This window comes from Rhinatrema bivittatum, chromosome 6 (assembly GCF_901001135.1).
Source record: "Rhinatrema bivittatum chromosome 6, aRhiBiv1.1, whole genome shotgun sequence".
Lineage (NCBI taxonomy): Eukaryota > Metazoa > Chordata > Amphibia > Gymnophiona > Rhinatrematidae > Rhinatrema > Rhinatrema bivittatum.
Genome location: NC_042620.1, coordinates 255,239,726 through 255,262,466, shown reverse-complemented (window position 1 = coordinate 255,262,466; position 22,741 = coordinate 255,239,726). Strand labels below are relative to the sequence as shown.

Genomic DNA, 22,741 nt, shown 5'->3' with positions numbered 1-22,741 from the left:
TAAGCAGACAATAGTAAAACCCCAAATCTCCTTAGCAGCAGAACCAACCGCTCAGCATATGAAATTCATTCCTGGCACAGACCAGCACAGCCCATCAGCAACAAGATCAGTCACTTACTCAGTTCTTGCAAGTGAGATAAATGATGGGATTTCCAAAGGCTGGCGGTTCTCTTTAGTGATGTCCCCATGATTCCTTCCAAAGGAGCTGGGCATTAAGCCTAGGAGTAGAGTGTTGGGTTTGTATGTTTTTTATTTTTATTTATTGAATTTTAAATGTACATCCAAGAACCTTGGTTACAGAAAACAACAGACAATCTCATTAAATAACAATACAAGATGAAAAAAAAAAAAAGGCACAAAGCAAAACATAGTGAGAGAGCTACAACACAGTCCACATTTAGGGAGAGATGACAAAGAAACAAAATAAAAAGAAAGCCATTTCTCTCTTTTTGGACCACAGTGTTGTTTTTATTCTCTCCGTGTAAAAATGGAGTTACCTCCACTAGTTTCTGCACCAGTACGTAAAAGCACACAGTCACTCAAAAGAGAGCTAGAAAAATGCAGATAAGCTGGACTCCAGTATCACTGGATGCACTGTGGAAGGTGTCCAGATTGGGTAAAAGGTAGCTGGACCCATGTCTTCGTGCAGTGGTGTCGGCAAGGCTGGTCACCCTGAGACTGGTGCAGATTGGGGGAAGGGGGAGAGGAGGGGCAGCACCCATCCACCCACACTCACCTGACCTCTCAAAGACTGACTGGGGCACCGTGAGCGGTCTTGGGGTAGCCAGGGAACAGACTCGTGCTGGACTCCGGCCAAAATCTTTCAGAAACTTCTTTGTTTTTATGTATTTATTTATTTACTTACTTTGAAACTTTTATAAACCGCTTATTCAATGTGGGTAGACCTAAGCGGTTTACAAATCAAACATACATAACAGAAAAATACAAAGTAGACCTAAGCGGTTTACTTATCTGACATATAAAGTAAATAGTAAAAAAATAAAAGTAATGGAAAGACAAAAAAAAATGAAATTTGTCTAAAAAATATGAAAATAAATCAGAATGAGAATCTAGGAAAGGGGAATAGAAAGGAAAAATAAGATTATTTGCAAGCGAGAATAGATACATTTTTAGTTGCTTCTTAAATTCTTTGGACGTGGTTAGTGATCTGAGGTTATCAGGGAGGGAGTTCATCATTGTTAGTGACAAGAAACAAACAAAACCAGCTTTGCTGTTCAGCAAAACAAATGTAGTAATACAACTTACAGTTCAGCAGTATTCTCTTTCTCTAGGCTACCTGAGCATCCTGTTCCCTCTTTAGCCTGGCTACTTATATTCCTTACCTAGGACCTCCACCCTAGACCAGGATTCCCCGTTGTATTAGATTTAAAGTAGATCGGGCCAGCTCTCTGGAGCTGGTCTTTTAAGGTGTTCTGGGGTTTTCTCCTGTACACCCCTTCACATCCTCCCCCCCCCCATACACACACACACTCAGTTCAAATTTCTCAGGTTGAACACTTGCCCTTACTAGGGTTATACTCTTCGGAGAACTGACTAACCTACTTTCCTTCCCCATCCTATGCTGGGGCTATCCAACCTTCCTGGGTTTCCCTTTGCCTACCCAACCTGAGAAGTCAGTTAAGGGATCCTCTTCTTTGTTTCCCTTAATCTTAGTTAACCCAGCAATAAGCCAGGTCCAAAGAGTCTTAAACTGGGAATAATCATGCCCCAAACTTGAGGAGCAATCCCATCTCTACCCTGGCTTACCTTGCCATGGTTGTCAGGACCACCTGGCAGGTGGGGTATTGTTGCTGATTCCCATGTATACAAATGAGTGTCACCTTCTTATCATAATAAACATACAACCTCTGAGTTAATTCCTTCTTGCCACACCCTGATTCTATCAAAGCTCATGTAGGACAGTCATCCAATTTGACTGGGATCACAAAGTTTGAAAGTCCCTCCTGTGGACTATCTACCAAATTATAACATTGCATTTTCGCAAAAGTATTTTCCCATTCTTGCTTCCACTCTTCATTCTCCCATTGAGGACACTCCTTCCTAACATGTTCTTTCACTCCACAATGGAAGCATATTGTGGAATTTGTTCCGTTTTGATCTCAACAGTTCCTACAAAGGATTCTCCACTCCCTTCCTTAGGGTGACTCTGCTCTCTCTTGCACTATTCCGCTAACGTGTGCTTCCCATTCTAGGTCCTCCAGCCAAGGGCAGGCCTCTCAGCATGGTCATCCTTCTTACAGAAGGAGCTTGGCCAAGGTACTTGTTCTAGGTTTACCCCTTCCTACTAAGGGTTCTCTGTTTTCTTTTTTGTCATGGGGCAGCACTCTTCCTCTTGTCCATTCCTGACATAAAGCAAGCAAAAGGAAAAAGTGTCCAGACCCTTGCTGCTCAGGAGCGTAGGTATCTCTGAGATTCTTATTTTATCTCTAATTCTTTGGTCATCCCTGCTTTGAAGGGCCTCCATTGTATTAACCTCTGGTCTGGCTAAGATACCAGGTTGAAGCACATGGCCTCACTTCCTTGGTATCGGCAGTCTCTGGTCAAAGGTCCTTGCTTCCCACAATTGAAACAAGCAGGGTAGCCTAATGGCTGTGCTTTGAATATGTAGGCAGAGTTGTCGTGCTCCAGGAACTGTTGTTAGGATCCTGTACTCAGGGCCGCTGCAAGGGGATTAGGCTCCCTAGGTGAAACTTCTGCCTTGTGCCTGCCCCCCCCCCCCCCCCCATCCAGGCCCCCGGCTCAAGCCTTGCTTGTGGCCTGCCGAGACTCTGCTTCTCTTGGCCGCAAGCAGGATGAGAACTGCTCACGGCTCGCTCAGTGTCTGCGTTTCTCGGCCACAAACGGGATGGGTGCTGCTTACAGCCAGCTGAGTCTTTTCTACCCATGGCCATAAGTAGGATAGGCTCTGCTCACAGCCTCATATGGCTGCTCTTTGCTGCCTCCTAATGGCTGTGCCCTAGCCGACTGCCTAGTTCGCCTATTGGGACGCGCCAGCCCTGCCTGTACTCTCACTGCCACAATAGGGAGCCTATGCTGGTTGTCGCTCCAGTCTCCGCACTACTTCTGACATCAGTTGAACCTGATGGAAATTGTCTACCACATGCAATGCTTTCACCAGGTTGAACTCTGGATGTTGACACAGCCAATTCAACATGAGTCAGTCCAGCCCATCCAGGAACTCTTCCAGAAGGACCTGATTGGCTACCTCAAAGCATGGCTTCAACTCTGGCTATAGCCATTTCCATCCAGAATCTTTTAGCTGACGAAAAGGGCTTTGGGTAGTTTCCCCTCAGCTGTAAGGTATTGGGTAGTTTCCCCTCAGCTGTAAGGTATTGCCTTAGAACTGCTACTGCTAGATCTCTATTTCCAGAACGGCGGTTTTGACTTGGCATAGTTGGCTCTCCCATCGGGACTGGCTGCTTGGGTCTTGTCAGTGAGTAGGTATTCTAGATATGTGGTCCAACTGGCTTCTGACCAACCCATCAGGAGGGCATTTCTTTCAAAATTCTTTAGGAACACATCCAGGTCTTCCCCTGCCTTCATCTTAAACAGGACAGGAGGTGGAGGGTGTGTTTGCATCATTGTGGTTTGCATTGCTTGTTCCAGCTGGTTCAATATCTTCTGATGTTAACTCACTTGCGCCAACTGCTGGCCAAATTGTTCAGTCAGGATGTGCACTGCCCCCTCAGGTTTTCTGCTGCCCTTCAGTGAAGACTCGTATTACTCGCTGCATGCTAGCCTACTAACTCTGGTAACACAAATGTTTTCTTGAAGGGCTCTCCCTATTCTTGAACACTGCTACAGCAACCTTCCTTCTCTTTGCAGAGAAAAATAAAAAAATAAACTGCCTGTTTGATTGATTCACTATAGAAATAAGTCCCTGCCTCCAGGCAGAGTTATCCTATTCATCTTTTGGTGGTTTCTCTGTGAGTGCAAGGATTAGTGCAGAAGTCCCCGAATTGACACCATATGAGGCACTGTAAGCAGTCTTGGGGTAGCCAGAGAACAGATTCAGGCTGGACTCTGGCCAAAACCTTTCATAATCTTCTTTATTAGTGACAAGAAAAACAAAAACAGCTCTACTTTACTTTGCAGTTCCAAAAAAACAAATGTAGTAGTACAACTTACAGTTCAGCAGTATTCTCTTTCTCTAGGCTTCTTTCTCTCCCCTGGACTTCCTATTCCCTCCTGGGCCTGGCTAGTTATACTGCATACCTAGGACCTTCACCGCAGACCAGGATTTCCAGCTATATTAGATTTAAGGTAGACTGGGCCAGTTCACTGGTGTTGTGCCCGTCAGTCGCAGATGGTTGCGCCCTCTCTGTCTCACCTCTCTTTTTCCTTTTTCCTCTCCTTTGGGCAAGATGGCTGCCTCCGCCTTTCTCCGCCGACCCCTTCGGCATTCCCGGACCGGCTTGGGCAATTGCGTTCGCCGTTTTCCCTCTGAGGTCATCTAGGGCACGCGCGCTCGCGCTGGCCCTCCTTTTGAATACGTCACAGCGGGAACCTCAGGGGCGTCCCCACCACATGACGTCATCACCTCCGGGTATTTGAGCTCTGCTCTCCATTCCAGCTACGAATTAGCAAGGAATCTCCCTGCTGATCTCTGCCTGCTACCAGACGACTCCGCTCTGTGTACCTTCACTCCGGAATGACTTAGGTACCCGCTCCTCAGGGGGCCTTGCCTCGCTCCTGCCTCTCCTTCAGGGCCTACCGCTACCAGCAAGGACTCTTAAGGTACCCGCTCCTGGGGGCCTTGCCTCACTCCAGCATACCCTTCGGGGTACCAGCCCCCCTGCTAAGAAGTCTAAGGTACCCGCTCCTCGGGGACCTTGCTCCGTCTCGGATCTCCACCTTCGGGGGCTCTTCTCTACAATATCCGCCAGCTACAGAGTGAGTACTACTGCTCCAGCCTGTCTCTGCTTTGTCTCATCTGAAGTCGATTCTCTGCCTACCCCGCTTCGCGGACCACTACCGGATCTACCTCACTGGCATTCACCTCTGCCTGGGTTCTCGGCCTACCCCGCTCTGCGGACCACTACTGGACCCTTCTCCCTCTCGGGACCTGGTGAGACTCTACATCTACGCTGCATCTATAGACTGATTCGCACCATCAGAGACTCCTCTCCTCTGGTCTGGATCGCAGCCCGTGTCCCAGGTTGCCAACTACTTTGCTATACAATAAAGACTTACAATTCGGAGTATCTCTTATTGCTAAGAGCTAGTCTATCGCTGCAAGTCCCCACAGGGCTCCGCCTTGTGGGAGGTGCCATCTCTTGCAGCGACCAGGGGCCCACGACTCAATGTCCAAAACACAACAACTGGAGCCAGTCTTTTAAAGTGATCTGGGGTTTTCTTCTATATACCACTTCACATTGATGCACTCACACTCTTATATTGTCTCAGTCACAAATACTTTCTCAGATATACTCAGACACTGACACACACTTTCTCAAATACAGACATGCACACTTTTTCAGACACTCGGACACACACACAAAAAAAATCTCTCAGACACTGATACACACATTTACGCTCTCAGACACACATGCTATGTACTTAATAAAAGGTGAAATTTTAAAATTTAAAAAAATACTTGCATATGTTCAATTTTACATGCACATATATACATATAAAAAAGAAGTGATCTAATGGCACTCCCGGGGGTCAACAGTTACACATGTAAGTTGTTATTTTAAAAGGCACTTACGTACATGTTCCAACTTAATTTGCTTATTTTTACACTTGCTAATTATCTGGCATAAGTGATATTAAACATATTATTGACTGACTAGGTAGGACTTCTGGATGAACTGAGGGGAGTTCATGCTGAAGAACCAGGAGGGTCTTGATGAGCTACAGAAGGACTGGGCTAACTGGTAGACTAATTGGTAAAACTGATAATTTCATTGATACACGTGTTATAAAATACACCAATTTAAGAGCGTAAATTGGGATTTATGTGGGTAAGTTTTTCTTTACTTTCATATGTATATTTTTTAAATAGGTGGGTAAAGTATGCAATTCAATACACTGATACACGTTGTTTCAATGCATTGCATGAATTTGTGCGTGAGCCTGCAAACGCCCATATGTTGCAGCATAGAGATACTCATATTTTATAAAACACATATATATCATATGCGCGTTATAAAATACTAGAGTAAATCTACAAAGGGCCACTAACGTGTATATGCTGCCGCGTGTAGTTGTTTGCAAGTTATCCTTTTGAAAAAAAATGGCAGCTTTCAGGCTAAGAGACTAAGGGGTGCTCTGGTTCCCAACTATACCACTGGGGACAAAATTGTAAATTTATGGGGTGGGGGGGGAGGGAGGTGCAGAGGGTGGAAGAGGTTAAAGGTTAGGGACCAGCACTGGACCTTTTATTTTTTATTATGTTTTTTTTAACATTACGGCCACTTTTGAGGTGGGAGCTGGGGCAGGATTCTATGGAGACTGCTGGATGTGGATCCCAATGCTCCTGGGGGGAGGTTAGCTACAAATCTTGAGTTGTGTCTAGCTTCACATCAAATAATGTGGCTTGCTATTCTTGAGGCAAGCCACGTTATTTGATTTGCACGGTTTAGGCTAATAGTAAGTATGTTAATCAGCTCATTTTAATACATGCAGTGCTGGCAGCACAATTAAGCAAGGCATTTCAAATACTTTGCATTATCTCTGTGTTAAGCCATTTACCTTGAGGTAAACAGCCTAATGCTGCTTTATGAATGAGCCCTAAAGATTGCACCCCTCTGGGGACAAAAGCAACTTGCCTCGAGCTAGCAATGAAAAAGTGTTAAATAAATCCAAATAAATGATACAAAAATAATTTTAAAAAACATCTATATTATATTTCTGTGCACTGCTGTCACGCCAACCAGAAAACTGCAAAAAAACACAAAACAAAACATAGAAGACACTTGGAACCCATATGGCAATTTGGCCTATTGTGATGCGAGTTGGGTGTGTGTAACGTGACACGGAGTGGACGCTTGGGCCATTGTGAGGAGGAAGTACTGTGAGGCAGGGGCGGCTCAAGGCAACCTGCAGCCTGAGGCGAGGGATGAAATGGCACCCCCCCCCCCCCCCAAAGAAGGCTGGGCAGGGGGAAACGGTGGTACCTCTTGGAGTCTGGCCCTTTCGGTGATTTGTAATGCTGAGGAAGGGTGGAGACCGTGACGGATTTAGGATTTTGCCACCCCTAGGCACTGTTAATGCTGACTCCCTACCTCCCTGCCTCCTCCCCCCATGCTCTCTCTGCTCCAGGCTTAGCTCCTCTCCTCATGACAAGAGGAGAGGGGATGGATTAGGGAGCAGGGCTCCCTGCTGTGAGTTCTGGCTTCAACCCTCTCCTCCTGTTGGCAGCTCAGGATGGCTGGGGGGGGGGGGGGGGGTGCTATAATAGGGAATAGAGCTGTTTCTCTTTACTCTGTCCCTTCTAACCTCACCCTTCCCCTCTTCTTCTCTGTAATAAAAGGCTGGAGCAGGAAGAAGAGAGCTGTTCTCTGATGAGTGAGACTCAGCACAACTGAGAGGCAGCAAATTTTCAGTCACCCTACTGCCTCCCCCCCCCCCCCCCAGAATTTTGCTGCCCTAGGCCCAGGCCTAGTGTGCCTATTGGCAAATCCAGGCCTGGGGGGTGGGGGGAGGAGAGTAGAAGGGCAGGAGTCAGGGGTACCAAAGAAGTGACAGATATATTATCACCGGCCACCCTTCCACACTCCTGGGAACTCTACTTTATTTATATTCTGCCTTTCAGTCATTTCAAAGTGGATTTCATTCGGGTACGATAGATGTGTCCCTGTCCCTAGAGGGCTCATAATCTAAATTTGTACCGGAGAGAATGGAGGGGAAGTGACTTTCCCAAGGTCTCAAGTAGCAGCAGTGGGATATGAACCCTGGCTTTCCTGGTTCCCAGCCCCTTACTCCTCAATTTCCTTTCGCCCATCTCCCACTTTTCCCCAGCCTCTGCCCCCGGGGATGAGAGATGTCAGTGAATGGCGGGAGTCTGTCTGTCTGTGTGGCACACTCTCTTAGGGCTGGTGCAAGGGTGTTAGATGTCCTAAAGATGAACCTTGCAGCTTTTCATGCCCCCTTCCTTCCCCTCCCCACACAATTAAAAATGATGATTTCTTTTCCATTTTAAAATGTATTAACTGCTTCCCCAACGTAAAAAGGGAGACTGAATATGGAACAGGGACATTCAAAGTGCAATCATCTGAAGTAAAAATATAATTTATGACTTCCGGACTGTGTTGCAAACCCTGATTTTCTCTAACCTAGACTATTGAATCTGCCCGCATACCTCCTAAAACCATTACAAATATTGCAAAACACTGCAATAAGACTCTTACTCGGATCCAAGAAATTCGATCACAGATCCCCATCACTGATCTCATTACGCTGGCTGCCAGTTCACTACCGAATCCCAATTTAAAGTACTAACTTTATTAATTACTCAGGTAACTCTGATGTGATTGGCATATCATTGCAAGCTTACACTCCTCACAGATCGCTGAGATCCCAAAATAAAGGATTACGGTCTAGGGATGTGAATCGTTTTCCATATCGTCTTAACGATAGAAATCGTGTGGCAGGGCAAGAAAATCATCTTAGGCACGATTTTTTAGTTAAAAAATCGTTAAAAATCGTTTTTTCCGATTAGTGCGCACTAACTCGAGTTAGTGCGCACTAACGGGAGTTAGTGCGCACTAACTGGGAGTTAGTGCGCACTAACTGAAAATGATACAATTTGACACTTTTCAGGTCAGTTAAGGTCAGTTTAGGAATGAATATGTATTCCTATTGGCTGCCCTCTTATTTATTCATGTTACCAAGTTTCCTACTGACAGTATATGGGGGATGGGAAATGGAAACAGTTGGTAGCTTGACAAAACAAGTAATGTGATCAGTCAATGTGACTAGAACTTGTGCCCTAACCCTGATACCAGGGGTATTGTGATCTTCCTGCACACAGTGCCCTATCCCTATTAATACCAGGAGTGTTGTGATCTTCCTGCACACAGTGCCCTATCCCTAATACCAGGGGTGTTGTGATCTTCCTGCACACAGTGCCCTATTCCTGATACTGGGGGTGTTGTGATCTTCCTGCACACAGTGCCCTATTCCTGATACCGGGGGTGTTGTGATCTTCTTGCACACATCCCGATATCAGGGATAGGGCACTGCATGCAGGAAGATCACAACACTCCTGGTATTAATAGGGATAGGGCACTGCATGCAGGAAGATCACAACACTCCTGGTATTAATAGGGATAGGGCACTGCATGCAGGAAGATCACAATACCCCGGAGGAGTGAGGGTCAGGCAGCTCCCCCCTGTCTGTGAAGCCAGCCTCTCACTAGTAATGCAGGGAGGGAGCTGTCTCAGACTTCACCATCCTCCCCCCCCCCCTTACCCACACACCATTCACTAGCTGGGACATGGGGGAAGTCAGGAGTGAGGGTCAGGCAGCTCCCCCCTGTCTGTGAAGCCAGCCTCTCACTAGTAATGCAGGGAGGGAGCTGTCTCAGACTTCACCATCCACCCCCCCCCCCTCACCCACACACCATTCACTAGCTGGGACATGGGGGAAGTCAGGAGTGAGGGACAGGCAGCTCCCCCTGTCTGTGAAGCCAGCCTCTCACTAGTAATGCAGGGAGGGAGCTGTCTCAGACTTCACCATCCTCCCCCCCCCCCCTCACCCACACACCATTCACTAGCTGGGACATGGGGGAAGTCAGGAGTGAGGGTCAGGCAGCTCCCCCCTGTCTGTGAAGCCAGCCTCTCACTAGTAATGCAGGGAGGGAGCTGTCTCAGACTTCACCATCCTCCCCCCCCTCACCCACACACCATTCACTAGCTGGGACATGGGGGAAGTCAGGAGTGAGGGTCAGGCAGCTCCCCCCTGTCTGTGAAGCCAGCCTCTCACTAGTAATGCAGGGAGGGAGCTGTCTCAGACTTCACCATCCTCCCCCCCCCCCCCTCACCCACACACCATTCACTAGCTGGGACATGGGGGAAGTCAGGAGTGAGGGTCAGGCAGCTCCCCCCTGTCTGTGAAGCCAGCCTCTCACTAGTAATGCAGGGAGGGAGCTGTCTCAGACTTCACCATCCTCCCCCCCCCCCTCACCCACACACCATTCACTAGCTGGGACATGGGGGAAGTCAGGAGTGAGGGTCAGGCAGCTCCCCCCTGTCTGCGAAGCCAGCCTCTCACTAGTAATGCAGGGAGGGAGCTGTCTCAGACTTCACCATCCTCCCCCCCCCCCTCACCCACACACCATTCACTAGCTGGGACATGGGGGAAGTCAGGAGTGAGGGTCAGGCAGCTCCCCCCTGTCTGTGAAGCCAGCCTCTCACTAGTAATGCAGGGAGGGAGCTGTCTCAGACTTCACCATCCTCCCCCCCCCCCCTCACCCACACACCATTCACTAGCTGGGACATGGGGGAAGTCAGGAGTGAGGGTCCGGCAGCTCCCCCCTGTCTGTGAAGCCAGCCTCTCACTAGTAATGCAGGGAGAGAGCTGTCTCAGACTTCACCATCCTCCCCCCCCCCCCCCCTCACCCACACACCATTCACTAGCTGGGACATGGGGGAAGTCAGGAGTGAGGGTCAGGCAGCTCCCCCCTGTCTGGGAAGCCAGCCTCTCACTAGTAATGCAGGGAGGGAGCTGTCTCAGACTTCACCATCCTCCCCCCCCCCCCTCACCCACACACCATTCACTAGCTGGGACATGGGGGAAGTCAGGAGTGAGGGTCAGGCAGCTCCCCCCTGTCTGCGAAGCCAGCCTCTCACTAGTAATGCAGGGAGGGAGCTGTCTCAGACTTCACCATCCTCCCCCCCCCCCCCCTCACCCACACACCATTCACTAGCTGGGACATGGGGGAAGTCAGGAGTGAGGGTCAGGCAGCTCCCCCCTGTCTGTGAAGCCAGCCTCTCACTAGTAATGCAGGGAGGGAGCTGTCTCAGACTTCACCATCCTCCCCCCCCCCCCTCACCCACACACCATTCACTAGCTGGGACATGGGGGAAGTCAGGAGTGAGGGTCAGGCAGCTCCCCCCTGTCTGTGAAGCCAGCCTCTCACTAGTAATGCAGGGAGAGAGCTGTCTCAGACTTCACCATCCTCCCCCCCCCCCCCTCACCCACACACCATTCACTAGCTGGGACATGGGGGAAGTCAGGAGTGAGGGTCAGGCAGCTCCCCCCTGTCTGTGAAGCCAGCCTCTCACTAGTAATGCAGGGAGGGAGCTGTCTCAGACTCCACCATCCTCCCCCCCCCCCTCACCCACACACCATTCACTAGCTGGGACATGGGGGAAGTCAGGAGTGAGGGTCAGGCAGCTCCCCCCTGTCTGCGAAGCCAGCCTCTCACTAGTAATGCAGGGAGGGAGCTGTCTCAGACTTCACCATCCTCCCCCACCCCCTCACCCACACACCATTCACTAGCTGGGACATGGGGGAAGTCAGGAGTGAGGGTCAGGCAGCTCCCCCCTGTCTGTGAAGCCAGCCTCTCACTAGTAATGCAGGGAGGGAGCTGTCTCAGACTTCACCATCCTCCCCCCCCCCCCTCACCCACACACCATTCACTAGCTGGGACATGGGGGAAGTCAGGAGTGAGGGTCAGGCAGCTCCCCCCTGTCTGCGAAGCCAGCCTCCCACTAGTAATGCAGGGAGGGAGCTGTCTCAGACTTCACCATCCTCCCCCCCCCCCTCACCCACACACCATTCACTAGCTGGGACATGGGGGAAGTCAGGAGTGAGGGTCAGGCAGCTCCCCCCTGTCTGTGAAGCCAGCCTCTCACTAGTAATGCAGGGAGGGAGCTGTCTCAGACTTCACCATCCTCCCCCCCCCCTCACCCACACACCATTCACTAGCTGGGACATGGGGGAAGTCAGGAGTGAGGGTCAGGCAGCTCCCCCCTGTCTGTGAAGCCAGCCTCTCACTAGTAATGCAGGGAGAGAGCTGTCTCAGACTTCACCATCCTCCCCCCCCCCCCCCTCACCCACACACCATTCACTAGCTGGGACATGGGGGAAGTCAGGAGTGAGGGTCAGGCAGCTCCCCCCTGTCTGTGAAGCCAGCCTCTCACTAGTAATGCAGGGAGGGAGCTGTCTCAGACTTCACCATCCTCCCCCCCCCCCCCCCCCACCCACACACCATTCACTAGCTGGGACATGGGGGAAGTCAGGAGTGAGGGTCAGGCAGCTCCCCCCTGTCTGTGAAGCCAGCCTCTCACTAGTAATGCAGGGAGGGAGCTGTCTCAGACTTCACCATCCTCCCCCACCCCCTCACCCACACACCATTCACTAGCTGGGACATGGGGGAAGTCAGGAGTGAGGGTCAGGCAGCTCCCCCCTGTCTGTGAAGCCAGCCTCTCACTAGTAATGCAGGGAGGGAGCTGTCTCAGACTGGTATCAGGGTTAGGGCACTGTGTGCAGGAAGATCACAACACTCCTGGTATTAATAGGGATAGGGCACTGTAAGAGATGACTGTAGTAGATTGAATAAAGATCTGATGTTTCTGCTCTCCTCACACCAAACAAAAACAACACACAAGCAGAGAAGCCCTTACAAAGCTGAGCTAGTGAGTTAAGTAGGAGGAAAAGTAAACATACTGGTGCCAGTGTGGCTACTTAAAAAATACACTTACCAACAATCAATTACATATATTTGAACTGTGTACAGTTCCAGCCAGGACCACCTTTCTAAAATGCACAGTGATTGGCAAATTCAACATGCACTAGCATTTCAGGTGCCTGCTAACAAAAATAATAAACAAACAAGTTCTAGTCACGTGAGTGCTGATCATTACATTACTTTTTTTGTCAAGCTTCCAACTGTTTCCATTTCACATCCCCCCAACCATATTGGTAACATCAATAGATAAGAGCACAGCCAGCCAATAGGAATACATACATACATATTCATTCCTAAGTGACCTTTACTGACCTGGGAAGTGTGAACACTTTGTTTCATTTTCTGTTGGTGTTCGTTAGTTTCCAGTTCCATTTCCCATCCCCCCAACCATCACCTCAGTGGTAACCTTGGTAATATCAATAGATAAGAGGGCAGCCAGCCAATAGGAACACATATTCATTCCTAACTGACCTTCAGTGACCTGGAAAGTGTTTATTTGTATCATTTTCAGTTAGTGCGCACTAAATCGAGTTAGTGCGCACTAACGGGGAGTTAGTGCGCACTAACTCGAGTTAGTGCGCACTAACACGATTTAACGATTTTTAACGATAAATCGTTAGAATTTCTATTGTATCGTGTTCTATAACGATTTAAGACGATATAAACATTATCGGACGATAATTTTAATCGTTGAAAAACGATTCACATCCCTATTACGGTCTGTCCCCAACATACGAAGCTCCACACCTGACACAGGTGAGAGATCGTGCCTTTTCCATCCCTGGACCAAACCTGTGGACCTTCCCTGCCTGAAAGGCTGCGACTGATTCCAGACAAAATGAAATTCAAAAAGGAGCAAAAGGCTTGGCTCTTCAAAAACGCATACAGTCTAACCTGATGTCTATTAGAAGAAAAGAGTCTCTAAATGACACAAATCGAACTAAAGAATGCTTGTTTTACAAATTCCCTTACCGAATCCTCTCAACATAAAGTGATGAACGATTATTCATGCACTCCTACGTCAAGATCTGTGCTTTTTACTCACCTTGTTATATACTCTCGCTCTTTCTAGTATGACCTGTATCATAAAGGTACTGAACTGTCTTATGAATGTGTAGACAGGAATTATGAATGTATCCTCAAACTACCAAATGACATTTGACATATGAATGTCTTTTGTAAACCGTTGTGATCTGTATTTGGAATGACAGCATATACATAAAATGCATAAATAAATATTTACATGCACGGCAAAAAAGACAGTTTCAATAGCAGTAGTTTAAATGGCTTAATAAACTGCTTTTCTCATAGTAATCAAGGTGAATTACTGGATTCCACATGGTATTAGGCCTATGGTAAAGTGCACTGGGTGAGGACTTGGCCCACAAAAAGCCAGGAATAAACTGAACTACAATTCCAATATAGTAAGCCTTCCATATCATAACTGCCAGTACTCAAACAGTAACAACTCTACCTCTGAAAAAGCAATACTGCAGATATTACACCAGGCTCTAAATACCAATACACCTCCATTAGGAAAACAGATTAAAGCCAGGTTGTTGTAAATTCCTACACAAAATTACTAGCAGAATACCTAACCTCAGTCACACATGCAGAACAAGCTTCTCACCAAATATAAAGTATAAATAGAAATGTGCACACAAAAACTGAAGTGGAAACCACAACAAGCCAGGCAACAATGGAAAAACAGAATCACCATTATTCCTCATAAATAATAGAATCAAGAAATATAAAATATCATATCAGTAAAACCATAATAATACAAATAATATTTCATATAAAAAATTTTAAAATTTTCCCAAACACCAATAAAATATTTCAAACAGCAGGCACACCAAATAAATCCCAATAATTAATTAATTAGGAAAATAAATCCTCCCTCTCCATACCTGGGAATTATTGATTCCAGTCACCCTGAGATTGATTAGATAATGGTGGAGGAAGCTATACAAATTTTCTCTTCTCTCTTATATGCACACACTCTCATTTTCATAAATACACTCTTTTATGCTCATTCACAAGCGTAGGTTCACGCTCATATATATGCTCCCTCACACATGCACTCTTATACGCTCACACACACACAAGTTCTCTGATGCGCATACATGCTCACTGACATAAACACACATGGCTCACTCAAATTCCCACAGGCATGCTCTTTAACTCACATGCACCTTCACACACTGACCATGCAATTACCCCAGCCAGAGGAGTGACTTTTTTTTTTTATAGTTTCACAGGTCATTTTACCATTAAGGAGTGGGGATGTAGTAGCAGTAGGACACCCAATGACTTATCCCAATGACTTACCCCAATGGAACAAATAGCAAATCGGGCGATCTCCCTCCGATGCACTTCGTGCTCCCTTTCCCGGGCTAGCTGCTTTGGGCGGGAGGAGGGGCCTGTAGCGTCAGGCAGAGGCAGGCCTGACTTCCACAGTGGCAGATTGTGATAGGCTTCTGGTTGCAGCCTACTGATGAGATCAGCCAATGAAGCATCAGTAAACGAGAGATCAAAGTCGAGTGGAGGAGTAGCCTAGTGGTTAGAGCAGGAGACCAGGGTTCGAGTCCCACTGTCGCAGCTGTGACAGGGAGGTTTGAGCGTACTTTTGCTGCCTCAAAATCTTGCATCTGAAGCATCTGTGTCACCCTGCCTCATTATTAAGAACATAAGAACAAAAGAAAATGCCATACTGGGTCAGACCAAGGGTCCATCAAGCCCAGCATCCTGTTTCCAATAGTGGCCAATCCAGGCCATAAGAACCTGGCAAGTACCCAAAAACTAAGTCTATTCCAAGTTACCATTGCTAATGGAAGTGGCTATTCTCTAAGTGAACTTAATAGCAGGTAATGGACTTCTCCTCCAAGAACTTATCCAATCCTTTTTTAAACTCAGCTATACTAACTGCACTAACCACATCCTCTGGCAACAAATTCCAGAGTTTCTTATGTTCTTATGAGTTTAATTGTGCGTTGAGTAAAAAAGAACTTTCTCCGATTAGTTTTAAATGTTCCACATGCTAACTTCATGGAGTGCCCCCTAGTCTTTCTACTATCCGAAAGAGTAAATAACCGATTCACATCTACCCGTTCTAGACCTCTCATGATTTTAAACATATCTATCATATCCCCCCTCAGCCGTCTCTTCTCCAAGCTGAAAAGTCCTAACCTCTTTAGTCTTTCCTCATAGGGGAGCTGTTCCATTCCCCTTATCATTTTGGTAGCCCTTCTCTGTACCTTCTCCATCGCAATTATATCTTTTTTGAGATGCGGCGACCAGAATTGTACACAGTATTCAAGGTGCGGTCTCACCATGGAGCTATACAGAGGCATTATGACATTTTCCATTTTATTCACCATTCCCTTTCTAATAATTCCCAACATTCTGTTTGCTTTTTTGACTGCCGCAGCACACTGAACCGACGATTTCAATGTGTTATCCACTCTGACGCCTAGATCTCTTTCTTGGGTGGTAGCACCTAACATGGAACCTAACATTGTGTAACTACAGCATGGGTTATTTTTCCCTATATGCGTCACCTTGCACTTATCCACATTAAATTTCATCTGCCATTTGGATGCCCAATTTTCCAGTCTCACAAGGTCTTCCTGCAATTTATCACAATCTGCTTGTAATTTAACTACTCTGAACAATTTTGTGTCATCTGCAAATTTGATTATCTCACTCGTCGTATTTCTTTCCAGATCATTTATAAATATATTGAAAAGTAAGGGTCCCAATACAGATCCCTGAGGAACTCCACTGTCCACTCCCTTCCACTGAGAAAATTGTCCATTTAATCCTACTCTCTGTTTCCTGTCTTTTACCCAGTTTGTAATCCACGAAAGGACATCGCCACCTATCCCATGACTTTTTGCTTTTCCTAGAAGCCTCTCATGAGGAACTTTGTCAAACGCCTTCTGAAAATCCAAGTATGCTACATCTACCGGTTCACCTTTATCCACATGTTTATTAACTCCTTCAAAAAAGTGAAGCAGATTTGTGAGGCAAGACTTGCCTTGGGTAAAGCCATGCTGACTTTGTTCCATTAAACCATGTCTTTCTATATGTTCTGTGATTTTGATGTTTAGAACACGTTCCACTATTTTTCCTGGCACTGAAGTCAGGCTAACTGGTCTGTAGTTTCCCAGAGCGCCCCTAGAGCCCTTTTTAAATATTGGGGTTACATTTGCTATCCTCCAGTCTTCAGGTACAATGGATGATTTTAATGATAGGTTACAAATTTTTACTAATTGGTCTGAAATTTCATTTTTTAGTTCCTTCAGAACTCTGGGGTGTATACCATCCGGTCCAGGTGATTTACTACTCTTCAGTTTGTCAATCAGGCCTACCACATCTTCTAGGTTCACCGTGATTTGATTCAGTCCATCTGAATCATTACCCATGAAAACCTTCTCCATTACGGGTACCTCCCCAACATCCTCTTCAGTACACACCGAAGCAAAGAAATCATTTAATCTTTCTGCGATGGCCTTATCTTCTCTAAGTGCCCCTTTAACACCTCGATCATCTAATGGTCTAACTGACTCCCTCACAGGCTTTCTGCTTCAGATATATTTTAAAAAGCTTTTACTGTGAGTTTTTGCCTCTACAGCCAACTTCTTTTCAAATTCTCTCTTAGCCTGTCTTATCAATGTCTTACATTTAACTTGCCAACGTTTATGCTTTATCCTATTTTCTTCTGTTGGATCCTTCTTCCAATTTTTGAATGAAGATCTTTTGGCTAAAATAGCTTCTTTCACCTCCCCTTTTAACCATGCTGGTAATGGTTTTGCCTTATTTCCTCCATTCTTAATGTGTGGAATACATCTGGACTGTGCTTCTAGAATGGTATTTTTTAACAATGACCAGGTCTCTTGGACATTTTTTACTTTTGTAGCTAATCCTTTCAGTTTTTTTCTAAAAAATTTTCTCATTTTATCAAAGTTTCCCTTTTGAAAGTTTAGCGCGAGAGCCTTGGATTTGCACACTGTTCATCTTCCAGTCATTAAATCAAATTTGATCATATTATGATCACTATTGCCAAGCGGCTCCACCACCGTTACCTCTCTCACCAAGTCCTGTGCTCCACTGAGAATTAGATCTAAAATTGCTCCCTCTCTCGTTGGTTCCTGAACCAATTGCTCCATAAAGCTATCATTTATTCCATCCAGGAACATTATCTCTCTAGCGTGCCCCATGATACATTTACCCAGTCAATATTGGGGTAATTGAAGTCTCCCATTATTACCACACTTCCAATTTGGTTAGCTTCCCTAATTTCTCTTAGCATTTCACTGTCCGTCTCACCATCTTGACCAGGTGGATGGTAGTATACTCCTATCACTATAGTCTTCCCCGACACACAAGGGATTTCTACCCATAAAGATTCAATTTTGTATTTAGTCTCATGCAAGATGTTTATCCTGTTGGACTCTATGCCATCCCAGACATAAAGTGCCACACCTTCCCCGGGTGCTCCTCTCTGTCATTGCGATATAATTTGTACCCCGGTATAGCACTGTCCCATTGGTTATCCTCTTTCCACCATGTCTCTGATATGCCAATTAAGTCTATGTCATCATTCACTGCTATACATTCTAATTCTCCCATCTTACTTCTTAGACTTCTGGCATTAGCATACAAACATTTCAAAGTTTATTTTTTGTTTGTATTTTCATTCTGCTTTTTACTTGATAGGGATAAGTTAGAATTTTTTAGCTCAGGTGAGTTTTTAGTTACAGGCACTTGGACTATTTTTCTAATTATTGGAACCTCACTGTCGGGATGCCCTAATTCTAATGCATCATTAGTATCCTTTGAAGATACCTCTCTCCGAACCATGTGCTGCTGAGCGACTGTCGGCTTTCCTCTTTGTTCTAGATTAAAAGCTGCTCTATCTCCTTTTTAAAGGTTAGCGCCAGCAGTCTGGTTCCACCCTGGTTAAGGTGGAGCCCCTGCTGTGAGGTGGCTTTTTTCCATGTAGCAGGCTGCAAGCTAATAGTAGAGCAATAGTGGTCAGAGTCTGAATGGAGGTCAAGCAGGCCGCAGGTAATGGCATAGTTAGGTTCCAATCCAAGGTCAAAGCAGGCAGCAGGCAAGAGCAAAGTCAGAGTCCAATTCGAGGTCAAGGCAGGCAGCCAGCAAGAGTGAGATCAACAGTGTTGTCCATAGGAATGTTATTCCCATGGGAATCCCATGGGACACGTCCCATGGGATGGGATGGGATGGGACGGCACACATTTGTATTTCCCATGGTAGTTGATACTTGATATTGTAAAATAAATTCATACTTAGATTATACTTTTGAGTGTTAAAGTTAATAAAGTTAATAAATTTTGTCGTTTTGCATGTCTCTTTGTACATGTAGTCCTATTTAGTAGACACTAAACGTAAACTTTCATAAATTTAATAATTTTATTTGAACTGTATTCCATATTAATATTGTAATGGGAATCCCATGGGATGGGATGGGATGGGACAGGCATAAATTGCCATGGGATGGGATGGGATGGGAGAGAAAAATATGTCCCATGGACAAGCCTGGAGATCAATGTCCATTCCAAGTTCAGGAACTGAAGATCAAAGCCAAGGAGAAGATGACCAGGGAGACACAGACCAGGCAGGACTGAACAGGAAGGCTGGAACACAAGAAGTCAGGAACAAGGCAAGAGAGATGGAACACGGTAGGGCAGGAACATCACAAGAACACAAAGCAACTAATACTGCAGTCTGGAGCATGGTAAGAAACATGTTTCTGAGGCACTCATTGGTAGTACTGAGCTTCCTTATATACTAGAGCTCAGATGACATCATCAGTCAGCACCCACAGGAAATGCTGGCTGCAAGGCCTATAAAAAGGTTTTAAGAAGTTCAGGTGCTTTCAATAAGGCCCTAGAATGCAGCTCGCTGCAGGAAACTATGTCAGAAATGTCTGGAGGTAAGGGTTGTTACAGTGTGAGCTTAGCTCTCAGAAAGCCTCGAGTAAACTAAATTCCAATTTAGTAATATTCTCAGACCAAAACAGCACTAATTGCCAGCACTCAAACAGTAACAACCTTATTTATGAAAAGGCACAAATATTACATCAGGCACTAAAATACCAATATGTCTCTTATTAGGAAAACAGAACAAACCAAGCTGCTATAGATCTCTATACAAACTACACAGCAGCAGACCTTACCTTGATCACACATGCAGAACACAGACACACCCTCACCAAATACAGAATAAAGTATAAATAGAAATGAGCAGACAAAAAGTGAATTAGAAACCACAACAAACCAGACTTTGTAACGCTGTGATGAAAAAACAGAAACATCATCATTCCTCATAAAACATCAACAATAAAATCAAGAAATAAAGCATCAAACATATAGTAAAGCCATATTACTAACAAAAAATAAATATTTTAAAACAGTTGATGTTTACAGCAGACAATAATTAAAAACTGATTTGGAAATCTTAATATTTTTTCCCAAAAATCAATAAAATATTTCAAAACAGCAGACACATCAAACAACACTCAATAATTAGGGGTGGGAAGAAGTAAAAATTTCATTTTGCTTTTTGTTTCATTATGAGAGGTTCCCCTACAAATTTCATTTTATTTAATGCTTATTTCATTTAAAAAAATGAAACAAACATTAAAACAAAATCCCACAAACAAACAAAAAAAAGAAATAGGGCCTCCCATCCTTACCATCCATCCCTCCCACCAAAAGGCCCCCACTTAAGCAGTCTGGGGAGATCCAATGATGAGGCCTAAGCCAAGGCTGAAGTCTTGGCCTTGTGTAGGCCTAGGTCGTGGTAAGTGGCCATGACCTTGGCCTAGGCCTTACGCAAGGCTCAAGCTTGAAGCCTGGTCCCAACACTGGAGCCTAGGCCTAGGGCTTGGTCCAGAGACCTGGACCTAATGCCTGGGCCTCAGCCTAGGCCTGGGTCCAGCCCAGAGGACAGGCCCTGAAGCCTGGGCCTTGACCTAAGCCAGGACCAGGGCCTGGCTCAGAGTCTGGGCCTTTGGTCTGGACTCAGGCCAGACACCGAGGCCCAGCCTGAATGCCAGGACCCTATGCCTGGGCTGAGGCACAGGATAAGGCCCAGGATTGGAGCCCAGATCTCGGAGTTCCTCTTCATCCGTCTTCTTTCATCAGCACCGAAATGATTTCATCCATCCATCTACTTTCTTCAGTATTGAAATTACATCATTTCAGCGCTGAAGAAAGAAGACAGATGAAGAGGAACTCTGAGGCCTGAGCTTTGGGCCTGCACCTTACCCTGGGCGTCGGCCCAGGTATCAGGACCTGGCCTCTGTGCTGGGCCCCAGCATTTGGCCTGGGTATGTGCCTAGGCTCAGGCTTCAGGACCTGACCAGGCTGAACTCCAGCATCAGGCCTGGGTCTGAGCTGAAGTCCTGGCGTCAGGCCTGTGCCTGGGCTGTGATGCTGGATCCCTGTCAGAGCAGGTAAGTGGGGACAAATTTTGGGGTCTCAGCCGAGGCCCCAGAATTGGGCCCGGGCAACAGCCAAGACCCTGGCATCAGGCTCAGGCCTATTCTGCAGCTCCTACATAGGACTGCAGCAGATGCCATGGCGAGGCCCCATCCTCGGGCCCAATGGAACACTTTGTTTTATTTCTTTTCAAAACGAAACGTGCAAACCAACGAGATTTCATCAAATTTTCAGTTGTTTCATTTGAAGAACGAAATGAAACAAAATTTTATCTCATTTCCTATTACTTTTCTCCCGAATGCCCATCCCTAATAATAATTTAAAAAAAATATCCCTCTTTCCATACCTGGGAACTTTTGATTCTAGTCACCCTGAGAATTAGTTGGGGGTGAGGCGTACATAAACTTTCTCCTCTTTCTCTCATATACTTTCTGATACACATGTCCTTAGCACACACTCTCTCTAATAGGCTCACTCTCACATACTCACACATGCTCCCTCTCACACACATGCTCACTAACACACATATTCTAGCACACATCCTGACTTATTTACTATCTCTCCCTTTCACACGCTCTCGGTCATGCTCACACACGTTTGCCGATTCACACATATTCTGACATAGTCACATATATGCTCACCAACTCACATGCTCTCAATCATGCTCACATAAATTCTCACTGACTCACACGCTTTGTCTCACTCATTCTTCTCCCCTCCACATGCAAATAAGTAAAAAAAACAAAAACGTTTTTACTTACATTGGTGGTCGCGGGGCTAGGCTGTGCCCCAGAAGAAGTCTGGGTGGGCTTTTGAGGGTGAAGCTGGCCCTTTGGTGTGGGAAGGTCCATGGGCTGGAACCCCACTGCTTTTCTTTTTCTTAATTATTTTTTGCCATGGTTGAAAGATGAAGAGGGCACCCGCAGCACAGGAGAGCAGTGGGAGCGGGGAGGCATTCAGCTGTGGTGAAGCAGCAGCGGGAAGTCTGTGTGCTGCCTCCCACTGGTAGAGGCAAGGCCAGTGTGAGGGGAGGTGGTGGGAGTATTTCTCCATATTAGTGTGGTGATGGGGTCGAGAGGTCTTAGGGAAACGGGCCCACAGAGCTGCTACAATCATTGCCGTGGGCAAAACAAGGCAAGAGTAAGTGGAGAGTTCCTGATGTAGAGAAGAGTTGCTGCGGGGCCTGGTGTTGCTTGCAGTAGCTCCACAGGCATTGGAACAAGGTTCCTCTGCAGGACCGCAGGCACATCATCGAGCTGCGCTGTGCCAGGCTTCTCTACAGGCCCGAGGAGAGAATGGGAACCCCCATGGGTACGTTGCTCCTCTGCAGGTCTATGGGGAAGGGGGGTAGGAAACCCTGTGGATGTGTCATTGAGCTGCACTGCACTATTCTGTAGGCCCACAGGTTGTTGGAACCCCCATGAGCGTGTCATCAAACTGAGCCATGTGAGGTACCTCTGGAGGCTCACGGGGGGAGGGGACGGGACGGGACGGGGTGTTTGGTAACTGCTGCGGGCACATCATTAAGCTGTGACGCTTAAGGCTCCTCCTTAGGTAATGGAGGGAGGGAATTTGGTGCGTGTCACCCTCGGGGCCCTTCTTCCAGTT

The 22,741-nt window shown here is 46.5% G+C and overlaps 1 protein-coding gene across 1 annotated transcript in view; it reads left to right on the top strand.

The window, feature by feature from the left end:
- The window catches only part of LOC115094690 (transmembrane protease serine 9-like), a 58,177-nt gene that overhangs the window by 24,997 nt on the left and 10,439 nt on the right, over positions 1-22,741 (top strand). The window contains exon 6 of the mRNA XM_029607941.1: positions 2,214-2,277. Within this exon, the coding sequence (XP_029463801.1) occupies positions 2,214-2,277 (64 nt within the window). The remainder of the gene's footprint in view (positions 1-2,213; positions 2,278-22,741) is intronic.